Source organism: Brachyhypopomus gauderio, chromosome 5 (genome assembly GCF_052324685.1).
Source record: "Brachyhypopomus gauderio isolate BG-103 chromosome 5, BGAUD_0.2, whole genome shotgun sequence".
In the NCBI taxonomy this organism is placed as follows: Eukaryota; Metazoa; Chordata; class Actinopteri; order Gymnotiformes; family Hypopomidae; genus Brachyhypopomus; species Brachyhypopomus gauderio.
Genome location: NC_135215.1, coordinates 4,344,556 through 4,362,731, shown reverse-complemented (window position 1 = coordinate 4,362,731; position 18,176 = coordinate 4,344,556). Strand labels below are relative to the sequence as shown.

Below are 18,176 nucleotides of genomic sequence, written 5' to 3'. Positions count from 1 at the left end.
ACTCCTTCCACCAAGACACTCTCCTCATCAGACAACACATTACCACCTTTATCCTTTATCATCCTAACCTGCTGCACATTCTGCCCATCACGGTTTCTCTGTCTGGCCAATCTGTACAGATCCTAAATTGGGTAAATTGGCAGTCAACAAATTCTCCCTGAGTGTGTGTCTGTGTCTCTATGTTCAATAAAAAGTAGTGTCTGAGTGTGTGTGTGTGTGTGCTTGTATGCCCAGTGGTAGATGGTGCTCTGCCACTAGGGTCTGTCCTCTCTCCCCTTCCTGCACCCCATTCAGTCCCCCAGGGGACTGTGGCTTCTGGTGGAGAGTACGCTGTGCGCAATTGGCTGCCGCTTCTCGCCGGTGTGTGTGTGATTGGTTGTCTGTGACTTGTACCTGTGTTAAATTGTAAAGCGCCTTGGGAATTTGGAAAGGTGCTATATAAATCGAACATTCATTCATTCATTCAGATCCTTTCCCTTTCTTAGTGTCCAACTTCTCATAGAGATTGCTATATGCCTTCTCTTTAGCTTCTGCCACTGCTCTCTTTGCCTTACGACACATCTCCTTGTACCTCTGTCTACTTTCTTCATCTCACTGAAAATCCCAATTCTTTTTAGCCAACCGCTTTCCTCTCAAACTTTCCTGAACTTCCTCATTCCACCACCACGACGCCTTGTCTATCTTCCTCTGTCCTGAGGTCACACCAAGTACCTTCCTAGCCACATCCCTCACTGCATTTGAAGTCTCATCCCAGGTATCCAGAACACCACCACCATTACCCAGTACCTGCCTCACCTCATCCCTGAATTTTACACCACAGTCCTCATCCTTTAACTTCCACCACCTGATCTTAGGTTCCGCTCTCACTCTCTTCCTCTTCTTCACCTCCAAAACCATCCTACATATCACCATCTACATCCTACATATCACCATCTACATCCTACACATCACCATCTACATCCTACACATCACCATCCTATTCTGTTTAGCTACACTCTCCCCTGGTAAACACCACTCTTATACCTTACCCTGTGAATGAATGTTCGATTTATATAGCGCCTTTCCAGATTCCCAAGGCGCTTTACAATTTAACACAGGTACAAGTCACAGACAATCAATCACACACACACCGGCGAGAAGCGGCAGCCAATTGCGCACAGCGTACTCTCCACCAGAAGCCACAGTCCCCTGGGGGACTGAATGGGGTGCAGGAAGGGGAGAGAGGACAGACCCTAGTGGCAGAGCACCATCCACCACTGGGCATACAAGCACACACACAGACACAGACACTACTTTTTTTTATTGAACATAGAGACACAGACACACACTCAGGGAGAATTTTTTTTTTGTTGACTGCCAATTTACCTAACCTCCATGTTTTTGGACTGTGGGAGGAAACCGGAGATCCCAGAGGAAACCCACACAAACACAGGGAGAACATGGAAACTCCACTCAGATAGGGACTTGAACCCAAGACCCCAGTGCTGAGAGGCAAACGTGCTAACCACCAAGCCACCGTGTTGCCCATGTGCCCATGTGCTCTTCCTTTTTCGTAAATTAAGTGTTAACTATAGCCATCTTTATCCTTTTAGCAAAATCTACCACCATTTGTCCTTCTGTATTCCTTTCATTAACACCATATCTACCCAACACCTCCTCATCACCACTGTTTCCTTCACCAACATGCCCATTAAATCTGCTCCAATAACCACTCTCTCTTCTTTAGGAACCTTCAAAACAACTTCATCTAACTCTCTCCAGAATTCCTCTTTCTCCTCCAAGTCACAACCTACCTGAGGAGCATAAGCACTGATGACATTCATCATCACCCCATCTATCTCTAACTTTACACAGATCACCCTGTAACTTACTCTCTTTAAAAGCAACCAGTCTGCTGAATGCTGTGGCTGGAATGCAGTATTTTTTGTGATACGGTCATTTTCATGACAGGGAATGACTTTGCTATTAATTGTAATTCATCTAATCACTCTTCACAATCTAGAGTTAATACAAATTGCCACCATAAAAACCTGAGGCCTCAAAACTTTTGGCCATGACTGTAGAGTGCTGGGTGGACTCTTCCACACATTTCAACTATGATCTGTGTTTGTCTCTCCCTGATTTCATGACATTTTACAGTATTTACAGAGTTTTCATAGATTCCATTTTAAGTAGTCAAAATATCAACTGCTGTCAATGTGGATGACAGATTTAGTTTCCCTTGCGATGTCAAGACTGGAGTAAAATGGAGGAGACTGTGGAGGCCTGTCCTGTTTTACCTTAGAAACTCTGACTGGGAGTTACTTCAAGTGTGAATAGTTCTGGGGACGTTTGTAAATTCCTGTGTGTTAAAACCATTTAGGCTCTTCGAAAAGGTTGTGTTTAGGATAAAAATAGGGAATGACAAATTGTCACAAAGAGGACAGCAAGAAAACAACGAATGTGTCAACACGTGTATAAACACACGTGTATAAACACACGATTTGAACTCGTGAAGCACACAAGCCAATAACACGTTTTAAAAGGTAAAACAACACTTCAAGGGACATGACATGACAGTAAGAATGGAGCTTGATATTTAACAGCAGTAGGTTCGCTCCGTTTCTGACTTTCACTTAAGCATCTGCAACAGTTGGTCTTTCATGTGTTAGGTTCCCTTCCCCCCTTCTGTCTGATAGATAATGCTGACATGCTGATCATTGGAGCCAGAGAAAACCCACTGTCTGGAAGGTTTAACGAGACAGATGTCTAATAGAGAGAGGATACCGGCAGCCTCCAACCACCGTTGTGTTCCAACAGCACACCCTGGTGGGTGCATGCAAGAGTGTCACTGGAGTGTATGGGCACGCAAAGAACATCCACTTTAGTAACCAATGAAGACAATCCCTTTTAGTATATGAGGCATCACGGGCAAAAAAGGCTATTTGGATCCTTTCTCATAAAAAAAAAAAAAACTGCTGCCGGATTTTCAAAAATACACATGAGTGTATCTTCCATTGCTCAGCAGGTGGATTAAGCTAGCTCCTGCTCTGCTCCTGGTCTGTTCTCTTCCAGATGAATTACGCTTCCACATGCATACAGTAAAGGGAAGGCATTATTCTGGTATCTAACTGATTGTGTTCTTGTCAGTCAAGCATAATCGAGCTGCTGTAACCATTGCATTGCTGTTTTTCAGCTCTCCCCTCACGCCACAAAACTGCAGCCAGGTGTTTCAGAACAGCTTTAGTCTCCTGTTTTGCTTCAAATATCACTATTGCCTGATGACATTACCCTAACATCCAGCAAATGTTTCTGTAACCTGACACTGTCCGAACTTGCATGAAATCTAGCAAATTAAACTGTTCTACATTCTTGTTTGTCTGTTAATGTATTCTGGGGCTGTACAAACTGTTACTGAATTGCTTACCACTTTCACTAATGTTTTCACTCAGTGTACTGTGTTATATCATGCAGAAATATCATGCAGAAATCTTCTTCTTGGTTGCTGTGAAGAATGAACAGAAGCATGGTTGTATTCTGGTGAAGCGGTTTTGGGGTAGCAACAGCATTTTCTGAATTTTGCATGTGACTTGTGTTTATAGATGGGATAACTATTTGTCAGCTGAGTCATATTGCTCTCTACTCTAAAACCATCAAACAATTTAAAAAAATGATTTTAAAAAAGTAAACTCTGGGGGAATTTTTTAAAACAAGAAAACACCTAAAACCTGTTGTCAAGTGTCAGGTACATTTCACTGGACATCTTAAGTCCACAATAAAAGTTGATAGTGGGTAATTGTAATTGTCAGGCAGGGCATTGGGGGTTACTGAGACATCAGCACCCCAGGCTCCCCTGACCTCTGGAGGCTGGGTCAAGGACAGGAGGCCACGGCACTGGAAAGGAAGATTCTCCACAGGCTGGTGTACGCAGGGAAACACGGAAAACCAGTGATTGGTCCTCAGTGATTAACAAGAAGTCAAGTAAATGCAGTGCAACATAACAGTGCAACATACATTATTGTCAAAGGGAAGAAAACATTTGCTGTTTTTTTTTAGCTATATTGTTTGTTATGCATTACTTAATCAGTGAGCACTGACAAATGTTTTAATATTGTTACAGTTTTTTATGACTGCTAACATGCGTTTGTCCAATCTGTAGTCACATTTTCAAAACTCTAAACACAGTGAACACAACATCAGTCTTCAGTGGCTATGCAATTAGTACAATTCATGTTGTTTTTGCACAAAATCCAGTCATTTTACATGTTTCCATAATGCTTACATTTTCTATACACACAATATCCAATAACAAAATTCTGGATCATTTTTGTCTTATTTACAAATGCTTGCACACAGCATGTCAAAAATGAAAACCTAAGGTTCAAAACCTTAAATATTGTATAAAATGCAAAGTTCTTCAAAAACAAAGGCAGCTGAAAAGCTATTACTGTAATACATATTTTTTTGTACATATAGATCAATTAAGCATTTAAATAAAATGAAGTACAGTAATGTACCTGGTCAAGAGAGAAGCAAATATAACTATTTGTTCTGCAATCTCAAGTGCTGGTTTGGTCCTTCACAAATGCCAGATTGGTCCCTATAACAGTGACCTCCTTCTTTCGTTTTTGAATGAACTCTACCAACAACTGGTCAACAGGTGGGAGGAAACACTAGGACAGTGGTTCCCAAACTTTTTCTGCCGTGCCCCCCTTTAGTAGATGAGAATATTTTTGTGCCCCCCCTACACCCCCCCCCCCCCCCTCATATTGACTAGGGATGCACCGATTCACGTTTTTCACTTCTGATACCGATTCAGATATCTGAGGCTTCGTATCGGCCGATACTGATCCGATACCCAGTGGCGGACTTAGCAATTTGGGGGCTCAAGGCGAAATTAGGTAGGGGGCCCATCAACATTAATATGCGAAAAATAAGTCAGCTAATCAGGGGGCCCCTACAGTGGGCTGCAGTGGGAGGGGCCCAAGGCAGTTGCCTAGCCATGCCTCTATGCAAAGACCGCCTCTGCCGATACCGATCTGATAGAGTAAAACTGTGCTGAATCGACTTAAAGCATTTTTTTTAAAACACAGACATACTGAATTACAAGTTTATTGAAAACTCTGCACCAGTATAGCACACTTAAACACACATAAAACATGTAAAAACAACACAACTTGCATTTGTTCAGTCAGTGCAATTATGAATATAACATTGAATGTAAAATAAATAATACCAAAGAACCTGAAACTTACAAAAACAATAGGTTCACAACTTTGGTCAAACGTGAAAAAATAAACTGCAAGAAACCTTTTAAATGGTTCAAGAATTCTAAATATAATTTAAAATAAATAAGGAGATGAAATAAGAGAAACAGCAATACATATGCGGCTAGTTTGCAAGCGCAGACATCACGCAGAGCACAAAGCATGTAACGGCCAGAAATATGTGTACTGTCTCTTTAAGGGAGCGAGTTGAGCGCGCGTATGGAATATTGTTTTTTTAGCTTTCTGTCGTAGACCGAGTCAGACCACTGCTCTTTATTTTATTTCTGTAAGTAACGCATTAAATGAGCTTTGGACAACTCACCAGTTCATGTATGAACAGTGAAGTATTGCTGGAGCCCAGGTTTATTTTGGTCAACCAGCAAATCAACGGAATAAGTGGAATACCACCAGCGCGAGTATTAGGTTGAACTAACTCCGAAAAGCAAGCAATACAAGCATAGAATTAGACTGAATAGATCTGTTTTTATGGATCGGTCACATTGTCCCCGATACCCGATCTAGAATTTTTTCAGATATTAATATCGGAATCGGTGCATCCCTAATATTGACACATGTGCACGTTTTACTTTCAAGCTCCGCGCCCCCCCTGCAATAGCTCCGCGCCCCACCTAGGGGGCGCGCCCCCCACTTTGGGAACCACTGCACTAGGACATTTGTGATGGGACAATGTAGCGTTCTGTCATTCTCATGTCATCACAAACTGGTTTATAATCAACCCAACTGGCAGTAATCAACCCAAGAGGAAAATGCTAAACCAGGGTGAGATGCACCTCTGACCTGTGGTTGAAACCATTGGTTGATCTAAACCTTCACCAATTCCCTTTCTTACTGTAACTGAATGTTCACCTGCAAACAATTTAATCAAATTATGATAAATGACCAAAATATAACAAATAAATAAACTAAATAACTAAATATAAAATGATGACTTAGAGATTATGACGACATGTTCAGCACTTTTGCATACAATGACCCAGGCGGTGACCTAAAGACTAAATGTTTTGGAGGGTAAGACAATTCAACAAACATTCTGTACAACACATTTTGATAAACATGATATAAGAAATTGATAATGTAAAAAACAACAGACAATTGTCCATGTTCATTTGCAAAATGTACAAAAGCATTTGCAAAATGTGAAACACAATGAGAAATGCAATTATGATGTGCACAAGTGACAAGGAGATGTGGAGATTGAATTAACAGTTTTGAGAATTTCAATTCTGATCTCAGAAATGATCCAAATCGACTGAGAAAAACTGTAAAATGAAAAAAATATTTATACAACTACATAAAATCATAAGTTGTGCCAACATTGCCCTGGTCTGTCTTTTGGTTGAATGTAAAAACAATTTTATGTATATTTGTAACCCCAAATCTGAGTTTCATCTGGCAGACTTGTTTTGTCCCTTGTCTCAAGAATCACTGATTTGTAATTCACTAAAGCTGGAAGGTACTGGAAAATATTGAAAATAGACATTGAAAGTGCTTGAATTTGACCAGGGAAAAGGTGTATGAACCATGTGTATGAACCAACAACCAGGTTATTGTAGCAGTCTGGCTGATTTGGTGTTTTGGTTTAAAGGGAACCCCGGCTGGTAACACTTGTAAGCTTTAATATGCTGTAATTAATCTAAATTATTAAGACATGTTGTAAAAAAATCACAAAAGCAGCAGATTTATTTACAAATCAACGCTTTTATTCGAAATATTTGACATATGGGCGCAGTCATGTTTTCTGACGCGCAATGCCTGCTGGGTAGATGACGTCAAACGGGTTGCAGCGCGCTAAACTTGACTGGACGAATACAGCTACCAAAAGACCCGCGGCTCTGCTCACATCAGTCCCGATGCGTTTGAGTCATTCAGTAGAGCTCGACTGGTGAGAGAGTTGACGGGTGCTGTTGGTTTTAAACGTAGACTAAAACACAATGCAGTGCCCACAGTTTTCCTACACAGAAAGTCCAAAAGCCCCAGAATGTGGAGTGAGAGCCGCACGAAGAAACGTGAACATAAACATGCGCTGGATTCCAGAGGTGGGGACTCGAGTCACATGACTTGGACTCGAGTCAGACTCGAGTCATTAATATTAAGACTTTTGACTTGACTTGAAAAAATATTCAGAGACTTAGACTTGACTTGGACTTTTACACCAATAACTTGGGACTTGAATTGGACTTGAACCTGTTTACTTGCAAAGACTTGATTTTTTTTACCTCAAATCTAAATTTTAAAACACATATTAATATTTATAAAGTGCGCCCCATTAATTTCATTTCCGTCCTTCTGACGCAGACCAGTCCTCTGCTTTTCCACACTCTGTACAGCTCTGTGTGTGCATGAGCTGCAGCACAACCAATCAAATGGGGGGTTGGCGAACGTAAATTTTTACAGGGCGGGGTGTAAAATGGACACAAATTAAGTATTATATCGCGATCGATCGATCGCCAGTGGTTGGTGCCAGAGCGAACTAGTAACTCATTGAATCATAGATGTGGATCAGATGTAAATAAACTAGATTTTTTTCCGGCGTGAGAAATCGGATGTGTGGCGTGAGAGCGTGTGAAGACGGTCAAATGCGTGAGAGTTGGCAACCCTGGGTTCTGTATCTGAACTCGGGGAAGAGAGCCTCTCTCTGTCACCATCATAATATCCAGTTATATCTCAGCATGGATTGTGTATTTGAAGACATCTACGTCGAGAAAAAAATATATTGACAAAAGTGGAGCGAGTTTTCAGCTATGGGGACATCATTCATCGTGCACAAATGACATACAGACTTTTGGCCAGCAAATGCAATGCAGAATAGTTTACTGAAATGTCTAAAGTTGCAGATTCCTGTTAATTGTTCAGTTCTTATATTTGTTTGTCTTGTGTCACTCACACATGTTCTCCAAGAAACCAGATAAGAGAAGAGAGGGAAAATGCTGTTATGGTTCTTTGTATTGTACTGTGAAAATATCAGCACCCCTACCGGCCACCTCTGTCCACAGCGGCTGTTGTTGTCGTTGTTTGGTGACGTCATGTGCGTCCCTCAGGTGGGCGGAGCCCGTGATCCGTCTCACCTGAGGGTCGTTTGTTTGCCTATATATGTCTTGTCTTTGTACCAGTTGACTGCTGGTCATTATATCCTTAATTTGGATCTATTGCACGGGTTTTAGGTTTGCACACTTTATATTAAACCATCTTTTTTCCCTGAGACTTGGCGTGATCGCTTCCTTTTTGTTGCTCACCCCCGCCCGTCACAAGAGGTGTAATTTTAATTTTTTTTATACTTCGTGTTTTCAGTTGCACATGTTTTATCAAGATTTGAGGAGAATACAGATTTAAAAAAGAATGCATGTCTATTATTTACATTTAAAATATACCTGCAACATTGGTAAAAAAAAAAAAAAAAAAGACTCGAAAGGACTTGAAATTCCAAGTTTCAGACTTGGGACTTGACTTGACTATTGCCTGTCTTGACTCGAGACTTGACTTGACTTGAGTGTCTTTGCTTGAGACTTGACTCGGGACTTGAGGTATAAAGACTTGGACTTACTTGAGACTTGCAAAACACTGACTTGGTCCCACCTCTGCTGGATTCTCTACTGGCGTCCCGGCAACAACGTTTACCGCTAACGTTTAAACCTTTCAAAATTTAATATAGTTTAATATAATTAGCGGTCATTGATAAATCTGACAATCTGCTAGATACGAATCAATTACAGATAGTCGAGGAGTCCGTAGCTGTAGTGTTCTCCATCCAAGACGGATAACGCAACTCGGACATGACGTTTACATCAGATGCAGCGGCCAAAAAGATTAGGGTTAATTAAATGTGAATCACAACATATTAGCCTGTCACTCAGTCTTACTATTGGAATTTAGTCACTACTAGACATGTATAAAAGAAAGCCCTTTGACCTTATATGCGACGTCAGTCTTCAATAAGAGCTCGCTATTACACGTTATCAGCATAGAAAAACCGGTAAGACAAAAGTTACGGCCAGTCACTGCAACCATTTGACGTCACTAACTGCTGCGCCCGTCAGCAGTTATAAAAATGGCGACCTACGTGCAGCGGGAATTTACCGAAAATCTAATAAATCTGCTACTTTTTGTGATTTTTTACAACGTGTCTTAATAATTTAGAGTAATCACACGATATTAAGGCTTACATATGTTATCAGCCGGGGTTCCCTTAAAAAAATTGGAAACTGTGATATCACGAGCAACTTTGGAATGTTTGGTTTAGAATGTTTGGTTGGGAAGGTGGAATGTTTGGATTTCAGTTTTGATGCTGAAAAGCTCAGAACCGGTTATATGAGAATTTGCTCTGTGATTTACAAGCTTTACAAATCTTACAAATCTTACAAATAAGTTTTGATTTACAATCCCAGATCTTTCTATTTTTTCTGAATCTTTCTATCTTTCTATTCTTTCTACTTTTAATTTTGAGAATGAGTTTTTACCCCCAGAGAACTCACCTGCCAAGGCCTGGAGAAGAACAGAACTACTTCACAGACACACCAGGGTTTACCACTCATGGTGAGAAAAATATATTTTCATATACTGTACATAATATTATATTTCTATATAAGACAGTAGATTTAGTTCTTATGAGTATGGATTTCCTTATTCATAATAAAAATTGAATATATGTAGTAGGTTTCTAAGGTTTAGAAAAATAACCTATGTCTATTTATTCTACTAATGACTGTCAAGCTATTTATTTCCTGTGTACAGCACAATATAATTAATGGATCATGGGTTATTTCTTTGACTCAGCACAATTTTCATAAATCCCACAGCCATGGAAAAAGCAAATAAAAATAAACATTTTTAAAAAGAAACAGGTTTCTAGGAAACATGACATCACAAATTCTAGAGCATTCTCCCCACATTCTAATGACATCACTTGGCACCATGGCCCTTCTTATAATCACTTGTTCATTGGGAAACACTTACAAGGCATATGAGCCTCACTGTGCGTTGTGCTGGGTTTTACTTTACCTGCTGTGGGATTTTCAGGTGTGCCCTACAACTCCCAAGGTGGACCGGCACCCTTCCCTCACAGAAGTACGGCGGGACCATCAAATGTCGGCCATATTAACATGCCTGAAGGACCGTCTGTATGGGTCATCCACCAGCCCACAGGTCCACTCCACACTGGTACTGTGTAACACTGAAGATTACATGCGTATTCAACAAACCAAATAACCGTCCATGATAAAGTAAAAAAAAAAAACATTTATTACATTTATTTGTAAGGTCTGGCAGAGGTGCAGAACCATCAGAGGTGCAGACCCATGCATACACATGGCACTGTAGCCCTTCTTATAGACCTGAAGTTCTTAACAGTACACACTCATACTTTCTCTGTGCCCTTGGTTGGTGTTTTGCATTTAGACCCTGACATGGAGAGGCAGAGACACCTTCCTCAACCCCATGTTCAAGGGGAGGTTCTGAGGCAGATGCAGCCAGTCTACCTCCAGCCTGCTGGTGGGTTCTTCATTGATGACTGTCTTCTTTCATATAAACATTGATAAGATATTGTTACTTCTGTACAAATGGGCTAGAACTGACTTACATTACTGATATGCTGGAACGATACACACACCTCGGCTCAGTGGAGTCTGACTTATTAACGGACCCTAAATAAGGACTACATATGGTGACGTGGCCTTCGGCCATTATTATTATTTTTAAAAATATTTATATATTTTTTTAATTGTGATTTTTTTCACCGCAATCGAAATTTGTCCTCTACTTCTTACCCATCTTTGCAGTTAGAACACACACACACACACACACACACACACACACACACTAGTGATTACTAGGGGGCTGTGGCACACACATGCCCAGAGCGTTGGGCATCCCTAGCCCGGCACCTGGGGAGCAGTTTGGGTTAGGTGCCTTGCTCAAAGGTACCTCAATCATGGCCTCAGGTCTGGGAATCGAACCCATGACCCTCCGGTCACAAGACCAGTTCCCTAACACCAGCCCATGACTGCTCCTACATTACATTGCAGTCAGGAGGAATAAGCTTCCTGAAGTCATGAGATGTGCACAGACTATAGCCACTTTCAGAAACAGAAAACATGTGCTCCCATGCCTTACAGATTAATTCGGCTGTTTTAGCTCTCAGGTGAAGTTTTGCATAGCTATTCTGTAGCTTTGATTTGATGCACTTTATATCTTTTATGTCAAATTTGTTTTTTAAATGTCTACATTTTATTTTTATTTTAATCATATATTTTCCTTGTTTCTAACATTTCGTTATTTAATTTTTGTTCTATTTAAATCAATTGTATTTAACTTGGCAAAAACAATCCTTAGGTGATATGTACTGGGACATAATAAACTTTACAAAACTTGTAACATGTAATAGTAAGTTTGACGCACCTGCCTGATCTTGCCTTGATTAGACCCCAGACTGGCACCTGAAGAAGGACCATCTGTATGGGTCATCCACCCTCCCACAGGTCCACTCCACACTGGTACTGTGTAACACTGAAGATTACATGCGTATTCAACAAACCAAATAACCATCCATGATAAAGTAAAAAACAAAAACATTTATTACATTTGTTTGTAAGGTCTGGCAGAGGTGCAGAACCACCAGCTTCCTGCACATGACCTGACCAGGAAAACATCAGTAGGTAAGAAATGCTTTCAGGTTTTTCACAATCTTTGTAGCTGGGAACATTGTAATCAAAACATTATCATCCAATGGTGTACAATTTAAAAATGGAAAAGAAAATATGACATCATCAACATTGATAAGATATTGTTAATTCTGTACAAATGGGCTAGAACTGACTTACTGAAATTCTCAAAAATCAAAACATTGTCATTCATTGTGTACTGTAATGAAAGCAACCAGTCTTTGGAATCATGCCATGTGTGTCCATAACAGGTGCAAAACCCTGGCTCTCAGCTCACCCCGTGCCTGTCTTTACTGGGGATGGTGGTTATGTCACCGAGTGTCCTCAGATGCCTGGCAGCCTAGAAGATCCTCATGCAGACCAGGAGCTGTACCTGCAGCAGCTCTACTTGCAGGACCCGTACTTGAAAGAGTACTACAGACTGCAGCTCTACTGGCAGCAGCTCTGCCAGCAGCATCCTCAGTGTCTGCCTCTCTACAGGGACTGGCATGAACACAGCCACACCTCCTACCTGTCCTACATGGAGTCATATCGTGCGGCCTTCCACCAAATCCGCATGGAGAAAGCTGTCAGGCAAAAGAGGACAACTCAACCACCTATGAGGAGGAAGAGAAAGAGGGAGACCTTTCCCAGCAAGAGACCCAGCAAGAGACCTCACGTAAACCTTCTCAGTGAGGAGCGGGACATATTTGATGCCATCATTACAAAGGAAGGAGAAGTGATCTTCTCCGAGCACATCCTAGACCTGCTGGAGGGGATTCCGAACATTCTGGATGTAGCTGCAGAGATGGGCTTCTCTATCTGAGTGTCAGGGCTGGCTCGGATGCGACTCCCCGGACCACCACTAGGAGGAGTCCACAAGCCAGTTCCAGGCGGGGTCTCCGCAATCAGTAGTGCTGCTGATTTGTTTTGTTCTCTATGTCTCACGTCACTCAGCCCTTTTATGTAGTTTGGTTCCCGGTTGTGGTCGTTGGTGTTTTGTCACCAGTTTATCTCATGTTTGTTGTTCTGTCTCCTGCTCGAGTACTTACCTCCTGCGACGCTCCCTGGCCTTTCTTAAGTTTTTCCCCTGCTGTTTCTCTTCCTGTGTGTTTTTGCTTTAGTTTAGGAAGGGTTTTTTGTTTGTTGTGGCGTTCGCCTGCCAGCCGGATACTTCCCCTGGCGTCTTTAGGTGATTTTCTCTTTAGCGCGTCCACTTAATTTCAGTGCTTACTGTTTCAGTGAGTCACTGCATTATAGAATGAGGATTCTTGCTACAATGTTCATTCATTTTTTAACAACCATCTCGGTTTCCCACAGAAAAGGCTAAGATAGCCTATGTCATGACTCTGCTCTCAGGGAAGGCGTTAAACTGGGCAACGCCAGTATGGGAACAACAATCAGAGACTGTCACTACCTGTGAACAGTTCTCCAAGGCTATGCGAAATGCCTTTTATCACCCCTCATCTGGAGGTGTAGTCGGTGCATGCCTACGGTGTAGTAGGCGAACTGATGGGGGTCCAGGTTGGGAGATAGACAGACTCTGAGGTGTTTAGAGACCAGTCTTTCAAAGCACTTCATGACTACTGGTGTAAGTGCAACAGGCCTGTAAACAGGCCTCATTTATGCTCTCCACCACGGACTTTTTTCGGAACTGGTATGATGATGGAGGACTTGAGGCAAGGTGGAAATGTTGGCTTGTGACAGGGACATGTTGAATATGCAGGTGAAAACCCCCGCCAGTTGGTCGGCACACGCTTTTAGCACCTTTCCAGGTACGCCGTCGGGGCCAGCCGCCTTCCTGGGATTCACCGCCTTCAGTACTCGTCTCACTTCATGTTCCTGAAGAGTTAACATGCTAGTGCTAATTGAGAGTGGTGAATGTGTAGTTGTTGTTGCTGGTCTGACTGTATTGAAGCAGGCAAAGAAGTGGTTCAGCTCCTCTGTCAGCGAGGAGTCAGTACTAGCGTTGTCCGGTTTCCTGCATCTGTAGTTAGTGATGTGATTTCTGCCCTGCCATATCATTCTATGGTCATTTCCAGCGAAGTGGTCCTCTATCTTCCTTTTGTACACCGTCTTGGCCTCGCTGATACCTCTTCTCAGGTCAGCTCTGGCTGCGCTGTCGCTGTACCGGGCCCCGATCTATAGTAAAACCAAAGAGGAACATGTTAAGCATGTACATAGGGTTCTCCAGGTCCTCATGGAACATCACCTCTTTGTTAAGCTGGAGAAGTCCCTGTTCCATACCCAAGTAGTACATTTCTTGGGTTTTACTGTGGCTAGGAACACCCTAGCCATGGATCCTGCTAAAGTTAAGGCCGTCTCACAGTGGCCAGTCCTCAAGTCACTCCATCTGATTCAGAGGTTTCTGGGTTTTGCCAACTTCTACCAGCAGTTTATTAAAGGTTACAGTGATGTGGCTGGGCCTCTCATAGCTCTTACTAGGAAGACGCCGGGTCCGTTCAGATGGACTGAGGAGGCTCAATGGGCTTTCGATGCCCTCAATGAGCACTTTACTTCTGCCCCAGTGTTGTTTGCCTGATCTGGATCTCCCCTTTGTTGTTGAGGTTGACGCCTCTGACCAGGGTGTCGGGGCTATTTTGTCCCAACGTTTGGGCACCCCTCCTATGTTACACACTTGCGCCTATTACTCCCACCGTCTTACACCTGCTGAGCACAATTATGACGTGGGAGATAGAGCTACTAGCCGTTAAGTTGGCTCTTGAGGAATGGAGGCACTGGTTGGAGGCGGCCAAACACCAGTTCATGGCCTGGACTGACCATAAAAATCTGGCTTACCTCCAACAAGCCAAACGCCTGAACCCTAGGCAGGCTAGATGGTCCATGTTTTTTGGGCGATTTAATTTTATCCTCTCCTATCGCCCTTGGACTAAGAACGCTAAACCAGATACACTCTCCCATCAATTCGCATCATCTCCGGAACAGTCAGGCCCCAGCACCGTCATCCGTGTGGCCAAGATTGCCGCTCCTATCCAGTGGGATGTTGAGGCTGCTGTTAAGCAGTCCCTAGCCACTACTCCTAGCCCGGGTGGTGAACCTGCAGGGTGATTGTTTGTCCACCCACACCTACGTAAGCGAGTCATGGAATGGGGACATGACTCGCCCTTTGCTGCCCATCCTGGCTTCCGGTACACCCTCGAGCTCCTTCAGAGATGGTTTTGGTGGCCTAGTATGGATCAGGAGGTCAGGGATTTTGTAGGGTCGTGTGTCTTGTGTGCCCATGTGACCCATGCGGACCCGTTTGTGTCTGTGGATTTTTTTTTCGTGATAATACTTCCATACTGGTCATGGTGGACCAATGGTGGACTAAGGCCGCCAAATTTGGAGAACCGGTTAGTGCAAAAACTGTACTGTACTGTTGCTGCTGTCGCGCACCACTAACCAAGAGCAATACCTGTGCCGCGAACAGGTATTGCTCAGTGCCGCGCAACAGTTGCCTGGTGGCTCACAGCGTTGTCTCGCGTCAGTTATGGAGCGGTGGCTCGCGAAAGTTCTGTTGGCTTGCGTTCGGTGTCCTCTAAACAAGTGTATTTGCTGCGCATGCGCCCCGCACTTTTTGTAAACAAAAAAGCAAAAAATACTTTTGGTAGTAATTTTCGGTAGATAAAATATGGGAACTACAAATATTCGATCGAACAATTCCGTGGGATATCGTTAGGGTACACGCCTGCATGTTATAAATTTCTTGAATGTTTTCAAATGAAAATACAGCATATGTAGGGCCGCACGCTGGGTCACTACAATAAATCAATGTAGCCAACTACGCCACCTAGGGTTTTAAGAGCCTAGGAACTCTACATTAAGTTTAAACCGTCAAGGTGTTCAAGTTTACCACTCGCAGGTTCTTTAAATCTGGGGGTGAGCAATTCCAGACACCAACATAAATTATGTAAGAAATAACAATTTATTTAAAAGACACAATAACAAATGGAAACTCAAAAATCAGAAATTGGAAATGCTGCAGCAACCCATTAACTTAAATCATAAAAAGAACAACTTTACCCAACGTCAGGCTACACGGCAGACAGCTTAATGTACGACTAAGATGCAGTAGTTATGACTCAAACACAATAATAAAAACATCACGAGGACAAGAACGGCCGTCGCCAGAACACAGTCAATCCGAGCGGACGGAGGGGTAACCGTAGTACAGGGCGATTCTTCGGCCAGCGCGATCTCCACTTCGTCCGACCGACGGTCCCACAGGACACAGCAACCGCCCACTGTGATGACAAACACCAAGAGCAGTACTCCAACACAACTCGCCGTTTGATTCAAAGCTTAGATGTCTAGCTTCCACCCCAAATCAATGAACAATACTCACAATTGACCCGGGAGCGGATACCACCAACTCCCAGGGTGAGCGATTCAAGCCTGGTTGGATTAGCAGCGTCTGCTTCGGCTCCTAGCAGCCTCGGCGTCTCGGTCCGCGTGACTCTCTCATGGCGGTGCTGAGACTGCCGTCATTCAGCCCCCCAATGCCCTTACCCAAGGCTGGCGGAATGACAGCAGCTTCCTGTTCGAGCCCAGTACAATCGTGCAGCCCGGTTATCCCCGTCCGTGCGCGTATCACGCTGCTCTCGTATGTCGCCCGCCCCTCTTTTGCCAATGTTTCACCCGCGTATTTTATCCAACAACCGAGTGCATGCTCCACCCTACGGCAATGCCATTGGTTGTCAGTTTTATCCAGGAGTCCTATGAATCGCTACCGAGTTGTCCATCAAGCCAATTAAATAGGAACCTTCTAATGGGGAAGAATTGTCCTATGAGCGCAGACAATAGTACACCAGGTGGAAACACACTGCAAACAAACACCAAAAAAAACATAATCCAAATAAATCCACAACAAAAATCCACACATCAAAATAACCCAAAAATACACCCAATTTCCTCATGTCTGACACATACGCTATTATTACATATTGCTAGTGTACCTAAACAGAGATACTGTCATAGTTCCTACAGCCTATTTGGCTATTTTCGGTATGCAATTGTTTGTACCATATATAAGAAAGAGAGACTGAGACTGAATTGTCCAGTGTTGGATACCACAGTCTTTATTTCACATAACCAAAGAGGAAACAAACTAAACAAAAAAAAATAAAATTATTTTACAGTGACAAAATATTGTTAAAAATAAAATAGAATGTTATTTCTCTTATTAAATATAAATAAAAAAATTGATAATAAATAAATAAATAAATATATACGGTTCAAAAAAAGGTTAAAAAACTTAGATAAGAGATTCAAAAGAGATTTTTAAAGAATCACCAGAATTTAGTTTGATGCGGAATACTTACATTTCTAGTCATTATTCAAGTGTAGAACCTGATGCAATAAATAACTCAGCCATGTACCTTGAGAACCCTTCATGTTTCATGAGGATGTTGATGGTCATCTTATGAAAAACAATAATGAAAACTTGATTTATAGATTACATCAAACATAATAGCATCAGAGATGTCAAAACCAAATACAGGAAATAGTTGTGATTAATAAAGGAATGTAATGTTGTGATGTACCTTGGGTTGATTTTTCCTTACTTCAGGCATCACGACATCAAAGAATAAATCCAGTTCCTGAAGGTCATTTCCCATTTTCAAAGCTGCCCTGATCATTTCAGTCGGTTTGATGGCCTAATGGGGCATATACAAGGAATCTTGCATAGTAATTATTTTGCACATATATTTGTATGTGACACACCAAAGTGGATAAGAGACTAAATGAACTCTCAAAAATGTGGTACTGACCATTGTCGGTGACTACCAGCACCAAATAAAGGTGCAATGTTTCACATGAAATAACATTACCAATTCTGTTTTACCACATTCATTATTTGGCCATATGTTTGACAAGATGCACATTAAATGTATAGACATGCATGCATGTTTTGTATGCAGAAATGCAATGAACATATGAAAGCAGAAATCATTCAGGGTGCTTGTGGGCAGTATATCTTAACTAATTAAGTGTATGTAAACATACATTCTCTTCACTGAAATGGCAGAACTTTGGCTTTAAAAGCTGCTTGAGTCGTAATGATGTTGCAGGATGTTTCCAAAGATACATCCGACTTGACTTTAGCTCATCTGAATGGAGTTCACGATGGACTTTCTGCCGAGAGGTTGTATGCAGAGTATTAGACATACAAAACAGTTTTGATGGTGTGTATTTTCCATATTTGCTTAGTGAGCTAGACTTGCCTTTATTTCCTCAGTGCCAGTGGGACCCTCCATTCCATCTTCATGCAGTATCA

The 18,176-nt window shown here is 42.2% G+C and overlaps 1 protein-coding gene across 1 annotated transcript; it reads left to right on the top strand.

Annotated features, from left to right (window-relative positions):
- The first annotated feature begins 9,587 nt into the window (after positions 1 to 9,587).
- LOC143514165 (uncharacterized) lies at positions 9,588 to 17,001 on the top strand. Its single transcript, XM_077005039.1, has 6 exons — positions 9,588 to 9,797; positions 10,281 to 10,421; positions 10,659 to 10,751; positions 11,681 to 11,752; positions 11,852 to 11,914; positions 12,172 to 17,001. Exons 1-6 carry the CDS (start codon positions 9,710 to 9,712, stop codon positions 12,723 to 12,725), a joined length of 1,011 nt encoding a protein of 336 aa, XP_076861154.1. The 5' UTR covers positions 9,588 to 9,709; the 3' UTR covers positions 12,726 to 17,001.
- Positions 17,002 to 18,176: the final 1,175 nt, after the last annotated feature.

What these genes read in the sequence shown, in the direction of transcription:
- LOC143514165 (XM_077005039.1), top strand. Translation starts at nt 9,710, where the DNA reads ATGAGTTTTTACCCCCAGAGAACTCACCTGCCAAGGCCTGGAGAAGAA. An exon ending in AGTCTACCTCCAGCCTGCTG is followed by an intron (nt 10,752 to 11,680) that starts GTGGGTTCTTCA and finishes TGCCTTGATTAG; the next exon opens with ACCCCAGACTGGCACCTGAA. An exon ending in GACCAGGAAAACATCAGTAG is followed by an intron (nt 11,915 to 12,171) that starts GTAAGAAATGCT and finishes TGTCCATAACAG; the next exon opens with GTGCAAAACCCTGGCTCTCA.